The 18,778-nt window shown below is 39.0% G+C and overlaps 1 protein-coding gene across 2 annotated transcripts in view; it reads left to right on the top strand.

Annotated features, from left to right (window-relative positions):
• CBFB (core-binding factor subunit beta) overlaps positions 1-18,778 on the top strand; it is a 43,045-nt gene that overhangs the window by 3,988 nt on the left and 20,279 nt on the right. For both annotated transcript variants that reach the window (XM_080411163.1, XM_080411164.1), the window contains exon 3: positions 901-1,017. In XM_080411163.1, the coding sequence (XP_080267289.1) occupies positions 901-1,017 (117 nt within the window). The remainder of the gene's footprint in view (positions 1-900; positions 1,018-18,778) is intronic.

The raw sequence follows: 18,778 nt of genomic DNA, 5'->3' as shown, positions 1-18,778 counted from the left end.
GTACTCACCTGTACCAGAGAGGAGTATTAAGTACTGTGAATCTGACTTGCAAAAATAATTTTTTCTTTCATGTCTAGAAATTGACGTACTCTTCATGAGTTGGAGTTAAGATACACAAATAAATACAGAGAGTTTATACAGAAAACGGAATTTTATTTTCATTTGAAACCATAGCAAGTTATTTACTTGAAAGCAAGGTGTGCTTTTTCTAATATGGTTAAGTCAGTCCCTTTAATGATTTTACAAAGGGCTGCAGCGGAGAATTCCTACAGTTGCCTATTCTCACTGACACAGCATCTGCTGATTTGGATTTCACTGGTGCCTTAATGTGGCAAGAGGACTTCATCCCGTGAGGTTTAATTGAGCTGTATATTGATGCTGCTCGCCCGTAGATGATAAAACGGGAATATTTACATTTCAGTTAAGTGTTGATCCAGGTACAAGCAGATAGTGAAAGGAAGCGAGTCCTTTTCCTTCAAAAAAAGTTGACCCTCGTAACAGGGCTCAGGAGTTCATTTTCCTTCAGGAGTACTTCTTTTAGAGATATGCAAGCTCTTTAAAAAGCATGGGCAATTTTTAATGTTGCAGGTACTAAGTTGGTGCAGGGTATCCGGAGAGAACTGAAAGGACAGATTCTAATGTCAGCAAAACTGATTTGAAAGAAGTATTGATTCCATGTTGTATTTTATATCCGAAGCAGCCAATGGCAAATGTTGTCAAAATGGAATCAGATGTTTGTAACTTAATACTTAAGAAAAATGATGAGTGCATGTTTTTGACTTTAAGTATTCTCTGTGCTGCCTGGCTTAAGACATAAACTGATGTAAAAATAAATGACTGCCTGCATAATTTATGTAATGTCTTGCTCCCTGATCCTGTTTGTATTGATTTTTCTAAAAGGCTTTTGTGGCCACAGGAACCAATCTGTCTCTCCAGTTTTTTCCGGCCAGCTGGCAGGGGGAGCAGCGACAGACACCGACCCGGGAATATGTCGACTTTGAAAGAGAAGGAGGCAAGGTAAGAAGGAAATTGTTGCGACTGAAAGAAATTTTTATGTTGTGCTTATGATCTTATTAGTATGGACCACATGTATGATGTGAAATCATTAATATTTCACATCTTGGTGGTTGTAGGTTGTCACGTGAGTACAACTGGAAGCTGGTAGGAGAAAAATTGGTATCGCTTTGTTTTTGAAGCATTGTTAGCATTTCTGGAGGGGGAAACATGGGCAGTAGTGGAGGCTTTTTATTATTTTGAGGAACAGAACTTTATTTCTACTGTCATGCTGTGATAAAATTTCAGGGAACAATTTAAATTTGGTGTTGAGTAGATGCTTCTAAAATGATTCAGAAATTAGACTTTGGCCAGCAAATTATGGTAGGCGCATGAAAATTTGCACTTTGAACAGGTTACTTCATTGGGTCTTAGGTTGCCGGTTGATACAGCCAGTATTTGGTGTGCTGCTTAGTGGAATGAAGCTTTTTTTCTCAGTTTCACAATGAACTATAATACAGAAACAGCATCGCTTTCAGAATTGATTTCTGAATATTCTTCTTCTGAGGTGGTTGTCCCATAGACTGATAGTGAAAGGTAGAACTCCCTGATGACAGTGATGGTTACTGTGAAGCTGTATTAGATTTAAAGTCAGAAACCTTGCTTAGTCTCATCAGAATAAAGTTACCGAAATCACTTAAAGTTGCTTTTGTTTTACAGGAAAAACATACCTTTAAAATATAGATGCTGTCTCTTATCTATGCTACTGTAGATGCTTTGGGACTCATCCAAAGATCCCCAAGTTCAATAGGAGACTTTCTGCAGACCTCAGTAGGTTTGGACCAGCACTTAAGCCCCCACAGTCTTTCTGTTTCAGGCTAGTTTCTGTATAGTTTTTTCACTGTAAAGGTTTTTTTTTTTTAAATGGACTACAAAATCCTTGCTTTTGCCTAACATTTTTTACCCGCTCTTGTAACAACTAACAGCAATGCTACCAAACCCGCTAGGCATATTGGGTCTTTTAAATGCTGCTAGGTGGAAGATAAATATTTCCTATAGTGGGAAAACTTGATTGGAAAAAAAAAATTCCTGAGGGCAGTTATGGTATTTGGAATTCAAGTTAATGAGTTTTTTTGGAAAAAATTGTTTTCCATTCAGTCCTGTGAGGCTTGCAGAAGTTGAACAGACTGGGGGAGAAGGAGTGAAGTTGGCTATGCTGGGTACTGACTGCTTTGCTAAGGAAACCGAATTGAATCTGGCTCTTATTGAAAAATATTGATTCTGGCTCACAATTGAATGAGGAATTTTTCTTGTAATGTGTAAGAAGACTGAAGTCTCTCTTCTTGCCAGTTCAGAACTTAATTTTATTTGCTCCCATGATTTTTTTTTAACTTTGTTTCCTCTGAATGAATTCTTAAAGTACTGAACTACTTCATCCATTTTCTTGTGTTGTCTTAATCATGTAAGAGCGTGGTAGATAGGCTGTGTATTAAAATAGAACATGAGCCTCAATAAATGAATGCCACTCCCTGTTTGATGTGTGTTTACAGTAAATTCTGGAGCACTTCGCTAAAATACTTAGAAGAATTCATCTGAATGAGGCTAGAGGTGGACATACTATTAAATAGGAATATTGTTATGCTCTAGTATGAACAAATTGCAAATTCAGTGTTGTAATAAAGTTTTATTAGCATAAATCACATGTGAATGCAGGCTTGCTCTGCACAGAATTAAACTTGTCTGAAAGTAAGCCACTCCCATAACTTCAAAAGAGGAGTAAGCAGAATGGCAGAGTGTTTCTTACGTTATCAACAGAAACAGTTAAGTGTTTCATATGAATTGTCTGAGATTTTGTCCTCTATAGATTTGTCTGTTCGGTTTTATTAAAAATTTCTTTCGTGGGCTTCAGCAGTCTCTTTAACACCATGTGATTTTTGTGGCTCTGTGCAACATTGTTTTATGAGCTTTGATTCTTGAGGCAGTGCATAATGTGTGTTTGTTCATCACTGGATTTAAGCCAGCAAGGCATGTTTTTAATTATATGGATAAAAAAAGCGTTTGGGGGGAGCTGTCAGTTAATTATTATTCTAGGCATTAGTTTGAGATTTAGAATGTAGATAAACTTACCAACACCAGAATATTTTTATTCTGGAATTCTGCTTCAGTGTTTGGCTAAGCAAAATGATGGCCCAAAATAGTTTATCCAGAGTTGAAATATGTCACTATTGTGCCTAAGCAGTTTTGTAGGCAGATTGACAAAGCTACCAGTGCAGTGTCTGCTAGAACTGCTGCTTAAATCATTGACTTTTAGAAAGAGCAACACCTTTGTGAATATGTGAAAGCTGGGATTCTGTGAATATCTACTTCATAGGCTTGAGGTTTTTCATTTTGGTATTTCTTAACTGAGGGGGCTTTCGTATTCTTAATTTGTCTTTTAATTTGTTGATGCATCTGATGTTCACAGTGGGTGGGTAGGCCTCTAGTGGATATCCTGTCTTCATTAATTCAAGAATTGGATAGCTAAGTGTTCACTTAATGTTTCTATTCATTTTACACTCAAGCTTAACATTTTTTTTTGAGATAGTTTTAGCATTCTGTGCTGTCTTTGCCCTGCAGCAAATTCAATTGTGTATTTGAGCAATTTTTCAGGTTTGTCGTAGCAAAATAAAAAGTAGCACTAAAAATAGGTCCCTGGATTGTAAAAATGATAGAATGTTGTATTTCATTGTGATCGTAGGAGGGTGTGGGGTGCACCAAATGCAGTGTGTGCCCTGTTTCTGGGTATCCAAACCATACCAAGGCTTCCTGATCCATTGTGTTGTCAGCTAATGTCCAGTTCTTTTTTTCTTTTTTTTTTTTTTTAAGAATAAACGAATAGATATTGTTAAGAAATTCAGAGGCAGACAGTATAGTAGCGTAATGTATTACCTGACATTTCACATAATTGAACCCTGGAATGGATGGGAGAGCTTTATTTTCACCTTGGTTCTCTGATACCATTAGTTACTTAGGCTAGTTTTATTGTGCTTACTGAACTTCTTTACTTTTTACTTCAGTTTTATACTGATACCCTATGAACTTCAGGCTGAACCGTGTGTGTGTGTGGGCTTCGATGCTTCTTAAAACCTGATTTTATTGAAAGTCCCCTTGTTCTGTTAAGAACTGTGTGATCAGCTTTCTTTGCATGATTCATGTTGTACACTTCCTATAGGAAGATGAAATGTCCCTGGTTTTCATTTGTTATTCGAGACATTTATAATAGCTCTGGTCTTTCTTACCTGAAAGAACATTAGTTCTTGAGTATTCTCTTTTATTGTTTAAATACCGGTCACTACAGTGATGAAGTGTGTGAAGTTGTTTTACTTCCTTCCCCTTTACAATACTATTCTCCATCTCGCTTCTAATGCGGCTTAACTTCCTGCCTGCTGCTTGGCGGCAGCTGCTCATAAAGCAGAGTCTTCAGCACAGGCTTATTTTGGTATAATACGCTATGAACCCCACAACTCTGGAGGAAAGCACATCAGACATGATTTAAATTGATTCAGAGTGCCTGGTATGCCACATGTGTGATGTAGCTAGGATTTCTACTCTTTGGACTGTTAACATTTTTCTAGCCATAAGTAATGATTACCAAACCTCACTTTTCTTCCTGAAGATGCCGAGTTTCTATACATGCAGGTTTTTGTCATAACTAGGAAGTTTTATTTGGCTATAAGTTGATGTTAAGTGCTTGGATGAATCTAAAAAACTGAAGATCTCTGCTTTGCTGCAGACATTACAGCAGTTACAGAAATGTAATGAGAACGAAAGGTGCTGTATTTGAATAAAAACTATATTTAAATGACAGCCAACAGCACCAGTTTTCCACTTGTGTCCTATTTTCTCACTAGAGGCTTGATAGATAGGACTTGTCCACAAATCAGTGTTTTCTTTTCTGACTTTAGCAATACAATTTCACAGATTATTGGGATGGTGTATTGGTTGCTCCATTTTCTGAGCAAATGCAATTTCCAGTCAAACATAGGATCCCAGTGTACCCAGTGGAATTTGCTTGGAGAGTAAAGGCTTAATTTATGAGAAACATCTGAATATCAGGGCTAACCTGGATTGAATCGGGAGTTTTACTTTCTTTACTTTGATCCCCACCACTTTCTGAAGAACGTAGATCAAACATCAAGTCATCCGAATAAAGTTGGAGTAGCAGCTTTCTTTTTTCTTGCTTTAGGTATGCTTATTTTGAAAAAAATGATGAGGAGGGTTTCTGGGAAACTGATTTACAGTTCCAACTCTCATTTTACCTTCATGGTAGTGCTAAAAAGCCGTATTCCTTAAGTTGCAGTATTTTCAGTCCAGCAGTATTTGGGTTTTTTGTATTGTTACCATCTAGAATGTTCTCATAGATAGCAGTTACTTGTATGTGTTCCCTGCAATCCACTGAGTCTCTGGACAAAAAGGATTTGAGTTTAATCTTTTCCCAGATCAGTGGGAAAAGATGCCTGATGTTAGGGATTTAGGGAAGAAAAAAGAAGTATGCTAGAACCCTAATATTTTAAGATCATACTGTGGTGTGCCACTACATAGGGCAGACTGTCTCAGTCATGAGATGCATGTGGTCTTAACAGTTGTCAAGGCTTCATCATTTTATTTGTCTGTAGTAACATAATGCTCCTTCACATGATTGTAAAGGTCTGCTTAAAGCACTTCCGAAGACAGTGCTGCGACCCTGAAGACTTGGGCATCACCTAACAAAAGTTCACTGAGGTGTTTGTATGTAGCAGAGGCATGTAAGATGTAACTTAGTTAAAAAAACTAGCAAATGTTAACCTTTAAGGGGTATCGGGTGTCTCAGCATTCTTTGTGGATCGTGTTTTAATAAGTGAAGGCATCTGGTGGGGATGTTTTGTTTCCCAGAAGTTGTCCTGCTCATAGATGTTTTCTGTTGCTGAACAGTCTTGTTGCTTCCAGATCTGAAGTTGAACTGAGGTTCATTGCCATAGCTCTGTACAGTCCTTGACTGATTTTTAGCTAGTCCCTTAATGTACTGGTGGGTTAGGATAATGATATTTTGGGGTCAGATTTTTATCATGTTCATCTGCTATTCTCAGCCTTTGTGCTAGCAGAATGATACAGAATTCCTCTTCTGGCTTAGCTCCAGCTTGCTTCAGGAATGTGGAGCAGGGAAGAATTGGCTGGTGCCTGTCCTCAGAGCTGGCGCTTTTCCTGAGCACCCCTAAACAACTGTTCATCCTCCTGCTCGGGTCTACCTGATGACCCCACATCCCCAAAACATTGTGGTGACTGGGAGAGATTCTTATGTGAAGGTGCATCAGCTGATGAACTATGTGTGCGGAGACCCTTCAAGGTGCTTTTGCTTGCTTCAGCCAAGGGAGGTGGTGGTGCCCTGATGAAGCCCACACTGTCATTCCTTTTAACCTTTCTCGGGCTTTTTCTGTAAGCTTTAAACAAGGGAGTCAGTGTGTGGATGGCTGGTCTGACAGCAGAGAAATGGGTTTGGTGGATATATCCAGATTGTAACCAGCCTGTCTAAACAGCTTGATTTTTTTTCCTGGAGTTGTGTGGTGAGAGTCCTACAAAGGCTTGGTGAATGAGAAGAATTCTCTTTCCTGGATGGTTCCCTTGATCAGTTGTCATCCAGGATCAGCTAAATGGTTTGGGTAAAATACTAGTTTTCTGTAGATGCTTGTGATTCTAGATTTTATTGTTATGTTTGTGCTTAAGTCTTATTTAGCAGAGACTACTCAGGTTCTTTTTTCCAGATAAGTGATTTCTCTCTTTATGCTCTTATACCACTTTTGCTTTAGAGAAGAGTGAAACTTTGTTTTGCCTAGACACTTTGAGGTGTTAGTTATTATGACTTGCTGTTGCATAGAGGAGAGCAATTTAATTGAAACTCTATTTGAAGCCAGGTAGTCATAGTGTTATCTTTTGCTTATTCACTTTCCCTCACAGCTGGGAGATCATTGAGTCATAGGATGGTTTAGGTTGGAAGGGATCTTAAAGATCATCTAGTTCCAGCGCCCCTGCCATGGGCAGGGACATGGAGATGCCTCTGTCTGCATGCCGTTTATAAACTATTAACAGTCAGGAACTTGGATTTTGGGAAGAGAAATCTTTAGAGCTCGTGTAAGTTTTTAGGTACGTGTTGTCCTGTGCTGGCAAGAAACCCCAGACTGACGTTGGGCCAGTTGTTCTGCAGAGTGATTTATCACAGGGTGCCCCCGCCACTAAAGCATGAGTCACAGCAGGCGTCTCTCGTGTGACAAGGATCCGCAGCCTTTTCCCCTTAATCTTTTCGCTCCCCCCATCCTCCAGATATTTTTGTTACTGCACGCAGCCTTGTTCATGCATTACGGTGTGTGCAGTGATGATGTAATTTTGAAAGAATGCTTATGAAGAGTACTTGCAGCAGGGCTGTGCTGTTTGTGATGCCTACCTATCAACCCTTTCTGTAGGTCCAGAGTACTTAGGATCTGCTGTCAGTAAACCTGCTTCTGATTAGCTTTTATTACATGTTGTAGAAGCAGTTATTCAGTCATATTTTACATATTACCTTGAAATTTTTCCAGTGGTCTAAATGCACCCATTAGAGTTGTAAAGACAAGACTTCAAATTTACTCATACCATCATCCTAAAGTTTCCCAGCAGAGGAAGGAAACCAGAGTTAGCGAGCTAAACTTTGCATTTGGGAACCAGCTATATGGAAGAGCAGATGAATGGTGTGTGGCGGAAAGCAGTGCTTGAGATCTCTGCAGCATAGACACTGGAAGAAATCCAGACATTTGGATTGTTGTATCCTCTTGTTTGCATATCGTTCTCCACTTACTTTTCTCATTCATTTATAAGAGTGCCTAAGAAGCATAATGTTAACAACTTTGCTTAGTAAGAGCATCACTGTCGGGAAGGTTGTCTCTTTCTTCGTGAAAATCACTTAATGCTTCATATTTAAAAAAAAAATCAAGAAGATGATGAAACATTTGCTGCAAGAAACTGTTGTTTTTCTGAAAGTTACTGAAATGTTTCTTCAAGCTTTATTGTCCAAAGCAGAAGTAACAAAATGAGCTAATTAGCTTGCATAATTGTATATTTGATGTTTAACAAGTTGGTCTGGCGAAATGTGTACTGTGACAATAATAGGTAGGAAAAACGAGGACTCTTGCACAAGACTGCCATTCCAAGATGTTGAGTGCTAGTGAAAGGATCATTTTTTGGGGAATAACTGATGCTGCAGATGTTTTGTCTTAGAAGAAGGTCTATATGCTTTTTTTTTTTTACAGTAATATCTAGGCTTGTATATGAGATCCAAATTGTAGCTACTTGAGGAGTCTGTGCAAAACTTCTGCCTTCATTCTGTGTTTGGGATACTTTACTTAGTTGCACCAGCAGCTGTATGTTGTGGGACTTCTGGATATACAATTTGTTTTATCTGTTCATCTCAGTATAAATATAGAACATAAAACCTATGGGGGGTGACAGGAGAGTTGTTAAACCTGGCATGATTTTTACAGTAAGGGTCATTAAATTTGATTTTCTATTGAAATACAGTGACCAAAGACGAAGTGTTGTTTTTTTCACATTTTTCAAATACTTTTGGGTCTGAAATCTAGGGAAGAAAGGAGCTCTGGAACACATGAACGGGGGCTTTTACGTCCTGATGAAATCTCTCCTGATGGCAGTTGAGAAGTAGCCAGCATTGTTTGACAAAACAGGATGGAGGTGACCAGGATAAATTTTTAGCCTCTTTTCAGCCAGTGTATTCCTTTAAAATAGATTAAAGAAAGGGAAAAGCTTACGTTCTTCAGTAGAGGCAATACCGGACTTTTCTTTATCCTTTTGGAGAACTAATACAAGCCTAAAGAATGCATATGAATAGGAAAACTTAAGGCAGAAAGGCATCTAGACAAAGTGAAACAACTGTAGTAGTGTATTTTTCTTATGCTCCTAAATTTAGAGCATTTGGGGATTTCTTTATAAAGCTTGCATGCTTCTCTGGGTTTTTTTTTTGGTTTGTTTGGTTGGTTTTTTTTTTTAATATATTGAGGGCAAGCATTTTCACATGGGTAGAGGAGCAGTGGGCAATCATCTCATGCCCAGATGGCCCCGACCAGGGGAATCTGAGTACAGTACCCTGCAATGTGGTTGCACAACCTGGTAGCCTGGTGGGTTTTCATTACCTGATGTTTCTGATCACTTCAAAAGGTCTTACAACAGATTGTGCATGTGGTACTTTCCTGACAAAGCAAAGCAGTGTGAGACTTTTTTAAGCTCTCTTCTGATACCTAGAACTTGAGAGTCAGACTTTTCAGGAAGTAATGGCTCATGTCAGCTATCAATTTTTTTCAACTTCAAGAAAATGAATCAGTAGGTGGTTTATAGGGATTAAAAATAAATAGTGCTTAAGGATTTACATCCATTCTCCTCTCCTGTGAGTCATAGTGTTGGTTCTGTCCTTTCCTGGTCTTGTGCTGAGAGAATTCTTGTTGCATTTTGGCTACACAAAGCTGTATTTATATTATTAACTGTCTTTATAACTGTGGGGTTTTTTTAGCATTTTGCTGTTTGCAGAACTCTGTATTAAACATGTATCTGAAAGTGCTAATTACTCTGGTGAAGAAAATTCTCAGCCATTGCTAATGATGTTCTGCAGAAGCTGATAGTTTTCTATAGAATAATTATGACACAATTACAAAGTTTTATTGGATGATGAAAGCTACATAGTTGTTACGATATACAAAAGAAGAAAAATCATTAACTTGCAGTATTTCAAGGCTTGATGCTGCATTACATGTTGAATATTCATGCAGTTTTTCTAGAACCTGAATCCTGCTTAAGGGGGAAGGTGAGGCTGTCGAAGTGCTCAAGAACATAATGAAAGTCAAAAGGCGGAAGAGGCAACTTTTCTTGCCCCTCTCCTGTTTGGGTCAGTTCTTGGGTGGTTTTTATTAATTGCTTGCCCATGTTGTCAAAATGGGTATCTTCTAGTTGAGTATACTTGCATTACACATTTCAGATTTTCAGTTCAAAAATACAGGTTTAATAGGCTATTTATTTGCACAAAGGCAGCATGGTGTGTAAATGATGTATTTTAGATAAACCTCTCTTTCTAACCTTCTACTGGAGTTTCTAGTTATAACTGCTTTTTGCCTATGGTATTTTCTGAAAGCTTGAAAAGAACTGATTTCCCAACCAATTTTGAAATTTCCGTCTGGAAAATATATTCTGTCAACGTGGCAGAAAACAGTGTGTGTCCCTGTTAGTTAACTGGTTTTGTGAGTATAAGCAGCAAACCAGCAGCAGTGTCCTAGCAGTGTTTTGCTGCAAAAACATTATTCTTTTAAAACGTTGCAAGAAAGATTGGGTTTTGTTGTTGTTGGTTTTTAATGCATGCCATTTTGGGAAGAGTAGATTTAAAATCCAGCCATCTTTCTCATGTAGAATCTAGTGGTAAAGATGGACTGATAAAAGACCCTGTAAAGTTTCACAGGGCAAAACCCCAGCATGTATTTGCCTTTCAGATTATCCTTGTACTCTGCTCATTGCATTCTTGTTGGTTCTTAGTTCCAGCTGTGTGGTTGGCCTTGTTGTTCTGAAGGTAAATGGAGTGAGTCTGAGCATGAGACACACGTCATGTTGGGACGCATTAGACCTTTTTGTAGTGACACTGTGAAAACAGAAGCCGTCTACTTTTTGCTTTGTATTGGGATTTTTTTGGTGGTTTTGGTTGAGTGTAGTGTATGTTTGCTGCTCAGTGCAGCAACTGCAGTATTTTGGAATGATGAACTGTGTCTGGAGCCCTACTTGTTATTAAGTGATGAGTATAATTTCTGTGCAGTAGCATTTTAGTATTTTTCACTGCTAGCTTCTAAGCCCAAGTACTGACCAGTGATCTTAATCCAGGAATAAAATGCCGTAGTCCCTGCAGATTTTAATCACATTTGTTCGGACATCCTTAATGCTTCATATCTGTTCTTAGTTACAGACTTATTTTTTAGTTAACTGAATTAGTAGCCTGCATAATTTAATGAAATATTGATCTGCTTTTGAAAACGAGTCATAATTACATTGTTGAGCTAACTACACAGAAAAAAACACCCCTATAAACAACCAAAACACCATAAAAATACCAGATATTCTAAGTGACTTGTAAATTCTGCCTCTTCAGTGAAGATTTTTTTTTTTTTTTAAGTTTTAGAAACCAAAAGAAAAGCCATCACTGTAGTTTTCAATAATAGAGAAAGCATGTTGAAAGAGGTTTTCTCACAGCTCTGATACTACTTAGAGATGTTTTTTTAATGGTAGTCCATACAAGGACTACATAGAGTTGTATCTGAGTTTTATTGAGATGGGCGTTTTCTGAAACTTTAGTGGTATTTTTAATAAAAACAGGTGACTTATATAAGCATACTTCAGAATTGTCCAAAGTACAAAACCAAAGACCCATCAGGTTTTGCTATGCAGTTGGAAATTGTGGCAAGTATTTTCTGGGGTGGTTTTCTAGTTGTGGAGTGCATCCTTTCCTCGGGGAATACACCAGGGGAATGGTATCACCTTCTGCTATAACTGGAGAGCTAAAATGGGGGTGGGCTGGGTGGGTGTGTTGTTGGTGCTCTTGAATGGAAATTATTTTGGAAGTTTTAGGAGACTTTTTTTCTTTGCTGTGAAATGCCTTAAGCTAATGAGTCAAGATACAGCTTGAAACACCTTTGACATTATCATGTACCTATAGACCTGCAAATGTATAGGTTTCCACGGAACAAGGGAAAATGCATCTAAGGGTCTAAAACTTAAATTAAAGAAAAAAAATTATATTCATCTGACTCCTGAGTCTGTCGGGTACAGTATTTTGACTAAATTAAATCTTTCTGAGAAGTTAAATCATAGCTCCAACTTTATTAATAGACTTTAAGCAGAAGTACACAGAAGTAGAACGAACCAGGGATATATTGCTCTAAAGGGGGAAAATACAGGTGTTTAAAATCTCTTAACAACAATTTTAACTGCTTATATACAACAAACCCACGCAAATAATGGTTAAACTAATTAGCTCTATGCTCGGGTATTTACTTGTTGCTATTCAAATTTTAGTACAGGCTGTTAGCAATTCATAGGATATTTTATATTTCAGCAAATTCTTTTCTTCTAGATATTTTTTTCCTCACAGCTAGTGAATTTGTATTTTCACTGCTTTTGGTAATTTTAAAATGTTGTGGTACAACAGACTGCATTTAGAACTTTAGTGTTCTTCCCTTTTATATTTTTTTTTTCTTAAGCATAACAGTCTAGATTCAGACTCTTGGCAAGCAGTTTTGTTAGTATTTCTGGTTTTGCTTGAGGAATCAACCTGTGTCATAGATGATGAAATAGAGAAACCCTATTTAATTTTGAATGTTAAACTTCCCAGAAATTATTCTTGTGTTCTGTAAAAACGAATGCCTGGGTGGTTTGGTTTTTTTGTCTTATTTGTGTGTGTTTTATGAGTGGGTGTTATGGCATGTGTAGGTAACATAGAGGAAAAACGGAAACTGAAAAGCTGAAAAGGGCTTTTTCCAAAGACTATATATACAGCAAGCTTGATCATTCCTGATCTTAACTAGCTTTTTCTCTGATTATTTACATAATCTAAAGTTGCAAGTGCAATGTCTTTGTGCCATCACCAAAAGGAGGAGCTGCAGGAGCGGGTCATGGGTGGAGAAGTGATGGTGCCGGGCCCCCTGGGGTCCTCTGTGCCCAGCCTGGGGTCCCTGGGCAGCCCTGTCCCAGCACTCATCAGCCAGCAAGGGCCTGTTGGTGGTGGCATGGTACAGCCAGGGCATGGGTGCCACTGTTGACACTTCAAGCTTTGTTCATCTTGAAAGCCACAGCTGGCTCATCCATGTACGACTTAGGGAAGGCTTGTTTTGTCAGGAGGTATCGTTTCCTTTGCATTTTTACAGAATAGTGTAAGGTTTAGATTTTAAGAACCTCATTTTCATATAGTGGAAGCTGTTTCAAGATGTAGGTTTCAAAATAACTTAGAAAACATTTTCTTGTGTTTAGAGGAAGAATAATAATGTGCTTTGAGCCATGAAGACAGAAGGATTGATCTAAATTTGTTGGATTTTTGAGCTCTTACGATTTGTAGTGATGTGTCTATTGTTCTAAGATTAAAACCACTAAAAAGTCTAATTTGCTCATAGTGACTTCCTAAATGGGATTCTCTTCAACTGTTCCTATTTACTGTTTCATTCCCAGTTAAAACTGTTACAAGAGTTTTGTTCCAGAATTGAACTTAGAAAGTCTGAGGAATGCTGTCAACTCTGTCCATGACTTGGTTGTTTTTTGTTAGCTTCTTCTAAAACATGAGTTATCGGTATCTGAAAGTGTAGTCTGAAGCCTTGTGCGGAATTGTCAGCTTTTGCTGTACCTTAAGTTGTTGTTACACTAATGAAGGTACGATTTTGTTTTGTCCTCCAGATAACTGAGGATTTTAGTGTGTAAGTTCTGTTGCAAAAGAAAAGCTGTTTTAGAAAAGCTTGGTTTGTTTTTTTTTCTTTCTGGTGTGTGGGTTTCTTAGATTACTTCCCCTCTCATGCTCTGCCCACTCTTTGAAACCCAGGCTAGCAACCAGTCTCTGATTATGGTATGAAGTGAGCCTTGGTATTTGAGGGGGACTAGCTCAACTTTACATTTCATGACAGTCATGCCAAGTTTGTATGGCAAGACCACCACATTAAATATTATGAAAGCCTATATGTACTACTTTTAAGATTTCTGTGAAAGGAAACAGATGAATACATATTTCCTATTCGAATGTTTTGAATAGGTAGTCTTCTTTTACTGGGCTCTGTATATAGAACGTGTTAAGCTGAAATGATGAGCTTAGCCTTAACTGATTTAACATCTTTCTTACTTGGAGTAAATGTTTACAGCTGTTTCTTTCTTAGTGGTCTGTTTTTCATATATGAAGTCACTGGGGAGGCTGCTGTTTTTAAATAGTTAAAAGTGGGGTATGATTCAAGGGAAAGTGGCATCAAAACCAGGACGGATGGACAGACGTCCGTGGCCCAGCCAAGAGAGAGGCAGCTTGTGTGAGCAGTTATGAATGGGCAGATGTGTGTGGAGTGAGGCAGACGGTGAGTCAGAACTGAGCCTCTTCTGAAAGAATGTGTATCGCCCCAGTGTGCTGGGAAAATGAAAACAGAAGGGGGGGGGGGGGGGGGGGCGGGGAACGCACCGCTTCACTGGGGACTGGTGTTTCCTGGGGGGGTGGAGTTGGTCTCATCGGTGGCAGTGGCTGTTGTGAGCGTGCTGATTCATTAGCCAGTGGGTGGTGAGAGCTGTGTGCAATCTCTGGGGGAGGAAATGGCTTGCTTGCTTTAGGGAGAAGAAACATTTTCTGTAACTGCAGGATGTGTGGATGGAGCGTACAGATAGCATATCTGTAGCACATCAGTTAAATACCCTGGCATTGTGAGATAAGGATTTACTAGAGGACTAAAATAGGATGTGAAACTGAGGTTTTGTGTCTTGTGCTCAAGTAAAGCAGCTTTTTTTTTTAAGTCATTGAGAATTGTCCTCTTGTCTGCTTCACTATTCAAATCAAGTTTGGTTTTTAAAATATGAACAAATGGTGTTACAGGAGCCACATCCCTGCCTATTTTTAATAATAAAGCTAGCTCCCCATTAGTTGGAGCTGGGGGAAAGGGTTGCTCATGTAAATGCAGATGAAAAGAAATAACAGATTAGTTAAAAGAGCACAAAAAGGAAGGTGGGATGCACTATATATTGAGGGTGTGATACGGAGGTATTTGAGGTAAAGCCTGCTGGTAGGCTGAGAGGGCACAAACACAGCTCAACAACTTGGAGCCTGACATAATTCATGCAGCACCTTCTCAAGTTTATGTGTGTTTATTGTGCTGTTCATCCTCTGTCCAGATAATCTGCCAGGAGATAAGAGTGTTTACTCTTCCTGGTTGTTCAGTCAGCAAGCAGAGTATTTGTTCTAATGCTTAAAGCCAGTTTCTGATGTAAAAGTAACATGGACTTTTCTTCTTTAAAAAATTCTAATGCTACTTTCATTTGTAGTAGGAATTAGAAATGGAAGATGTAGTTTGAGGTGAAATGAAACTTTCGTATAACAGTCACCTGAACAAAAATTCAGCTGGCATAAGCTAGTAAAAACTGCAAATGTCAGTATGTGACTGTTTACCTAGGTCCCAAAATCTAACTAATTAGCTTTGGCTGTGCCAGTGTATGGAAAATGAGGGTGCAAAATGAGTGAGAATTTAATTCTCCTCCTTCAACATATATATAATAATGCTTAACTTAGTTACACAACCATCTGCTGTCTCCGTCAGAAAAGCTGTACCTCGTCCGTTTATAGGATGGACCGTACTCTGAAAGGAGACGGCTGTATAGCTTTTCCTCATGTATGTCCCAGTAATGGGGTTTCTTTATGTAGGTTTAAATACATCCGCTGAATACGAAATTACAGTTGCCTGACTTCCAACCTCTCCATCTTCCTACTGCTCTCTAGTGCTTTTCACCAAAGTGTCTGAGTTTTATAAGACTGACTTCCAGATATTATTATGAAAGTTGCTCGGAGGTGCAGGGAAGATTCACTAAACTGTAGAAATGCAGTTTAAACTGGAGTTAGCAACAAACCCTTGCAAGACTTATCCCAGCAAAGACATCCTTTTGTCTACTCCTAATCTAACTGTGTAGCTCAGTAATACTAAGGAGGGAAGTTGGGATCTTTATAGAAATAATGTGGCCTTTGCCCTCTTACTGTGACTGTCTTAGGGCAACTTTCAAAATAGAGAATTCGGAATGTTTTAAAAAGACAAACTTTGTGCTGGATTTTGAGGTGCCGTAACAGATCATTTGCACATAGACAAGAGCAGTAATTTATTAATAATTCTGTCGGAAATTTAAAGGGAACCAGCATGGCTTTATCTGAAAAGAAGGAAATAAAGTGGTTAAACGGTTTTGGCTACAGTCTTAGGTGGTTTCCATTATCCAGAAAGAGGGGGGGGGAAAAGGAGTCTAAATTCCTTTCTTTAAAATAAAGGAAAAAGCACTAGTATGCTTCATTGTGTGTTTTAATGAGAGAAAAGTTCCTGCATAAGCACATGTGTTTTCAATATGAATCGTACTAAATTTGAATGATTATATAGTAATTTCAAAACTCTGATATCTTGCTAAGGAATTCATCCATTCAGAGGTGAAAAATGTTTATTATCAGAGTTTTGAAGACCTCCTGAATCCAGCGACGTAAGGCTTTAAGGGCTCTGATTTGGGAGCACGGGCAGAGCACTTTATCTGGAAAGGTCAGGCTGCGTGCCAGTGGTTCACAAGCTGCTTTGTCAGCAGCTCAGCTGTTGGTCACTGTGCTCAGGGCAGGCAGCAGTACTGACGTCGGCTCTGTCGACTTGTTTCCCTTTTCCCCTTTGACTTCTGAAGACTTTCACACCATTTCCAGCACTGCTTAGGCTTCTAGGTGATGCGCAAGGCGCGTTGCATTTGAAGTACTGAGCCCTGAGCAGCTACATTGAGCTGCCTAACGTTTGCACTGGGTGAATCTCATGCGCTAGCAGCCGCAGTGACCAAGGCAACTGGACAGCCCTGGAGATGAGGCAGTTAGAGGCAGCGTAATATTCCCTGTCAAAGAAACAAAATATACTCTCCTCCTGGACAACTTGAAAAGCTAGATCTTGTCATCTCTGGGAAGTCCTGTGTAACTTTCAGTGTCTCAGGCTTTTGTTGTGGGCCAGGAGGATAGAGGAGGCTAGGTAGAAGGCAGACCCCAAAAGATGATGAGCAAAATGCTCACTTGCCTTCTGCAAAAAGTAACTAGCGTTGGAGTACAGACTGGTTTGTCTTTACAGACCTGTAGTTAGTATTATGCTGCTTCCCCCCCCCCCCCCTTTGAATTATTCTGCATTCTTAGAAGAGAATGGCTTTTGATTCTAATAGCCTCTTTAACTGTCTTTCACTTCTAAATAATTAAGCACGTCTGTTAAATTGATGGTGCGTACTTCGTTTATTTCTTGTGCGATGAATGAGTGAAGACTGTGCTGAAAGAGAGTAATGTTGTATTTTGTGTGTTTGAAATGATTAATCTTGAAATGAGTGCTGTGGGAGGTGGTTTCCTGGTAGTCCGTGTCTTACTCATGCTGGTTCTGACACCTCTGCTCGCAAAGGCCGTTAGATCGGCACTGTGCATAGTGTGCTGTCATCACGGAAGACATAGGTGTGATGACTTGCATAGCTGGGCTGTGAACTCAAGGACAGAAAACCAGTCTGTGCTCTTAGTGCAGACCGTGCGGTAGGAGAGATGATGCAAAGAAGATAGGCTTGAACTAGCTGTTATTTCTTCGTTACCAAGCTACTGCTTATTGTGCTTATTAAAACTTACAGAGTATGCCACTTGATACTGAAGTGTGCTAAGCTGTAAAAATCAAGCTGAGAGATCAAATGTGTATTTTCTTGGGCAAGTAACATTACTCGTTTGTCAATTGGTTTCATGTTATTTGTCCCCTTTCTTCCACTCATGGATTGCTTTTGATCTTGTTCAGCGCTTAATTTTACCAGGACAGCTTTTGCAGAAGGAAGTCTTACTTTCCTTCTATACCTCCTCTTTCTCTAAGCCTTCTCTTTTTCTGCTTGGATGACCTTAGCTGGTAAGTGTGGAATTGAGCAAGTAGGCACAGTTGGGGTGCTTTGAAACTCACTATAGTGCTGAACATCAATTGTACTTTGATGAGGATTTGCCAGAGGATGAATTTAGAACTATTAGAGGAGGCACAGTGTGAAAATTCCCCTACCTAGCTGGGCCGCTCCTGAAGACTGAAAAGACTCAACAGGATTTTGAATGTCTTGGCAGTCTTTAAATCTGCAGTGGGCACAGACCTGGGTGCAAGGTTTGCCTCTTTGGCAATTCAACATAGACAGACTTCTGTTCCGTGAGAGGTTTTGACTTGACAAGTAGTCTGAAATAACTGCTGAAGGTTGATTATTTTATTTTTTTAAACCACCACCACCTACCTTATAATATAGGTGGTTTTGCTGTGGTGTGGTGGGTGTGGCTTTTTGGTTGTTTTTTTTTTTAAAGGCTAGTGTCATTAAATCTAAGGTGTCAAACTCATTTAGTGTTGTATTTTCTTCTTTTTAAATTTCCTGTGTGGACATTAATCTCTGGTCTTCAGAAGGGGAAATACTTCTGCTTTAAATCACTGTTATCATCTGCCGTTATCTAGATGTAGGGCCTTAAGCTCATGCATTATTCCTTGCTGCAGCTTAAGGCACTGTGCACCTTGATGCTGTAGATGGGTTTTGATCATCTGGTGTTGCTTCTTTTGAAAAGCCTTTCACAAATGCTAGAATAGACACAGGAAGACTTTCTTATTTTTAGCACAGTGTGTATGTATGGTGTATTTAACTAAACTGACTAATTTGTGAATTTGAGGACTGAAACCGGTGCTTGTTCTTTCTTGAAAGAGCTCGTGTATTGGGGTGAGGAACAGTGCTTCTTGGAAGTAGGGAAGCATGTGTTCGTTTAACCATTTAAATGTGCTGTAAGGGATCCTCCCTGTCTGGCAGCATGCCACTTTCTTTGTGACACGAAGGTAAGCTGACAAGAAAAACAGTTACTTTAACTGAAAGCAGTAACAGAATTCTAACCAAATCCTGGTGCACGCCAGTTTATAAAATGAGAACACAGCTTAAATTTATTCCACCCAGTACAGTAGGCAAAAGTTACCGCACTCACTTGATTAAAATGAGTTCT

The sequence above is a fragment of the Falco punctatus genome, assembly GCF_963210335.1.
Source record: "Falco punctatus genome assembly, chromosome: 14".
In the NCBI taxonomy this organism is placed as follows: Eukaryota; Metazoa; Chordata; class Aves; order Falconiformes; family Falconidae; genus Falco; species Falco punctatus.
The sequence above is the reverse complement of the archived record's forward strand: the minus strand, read 5'-3'. Positions and strand labels throughout refer to the sequence as shown.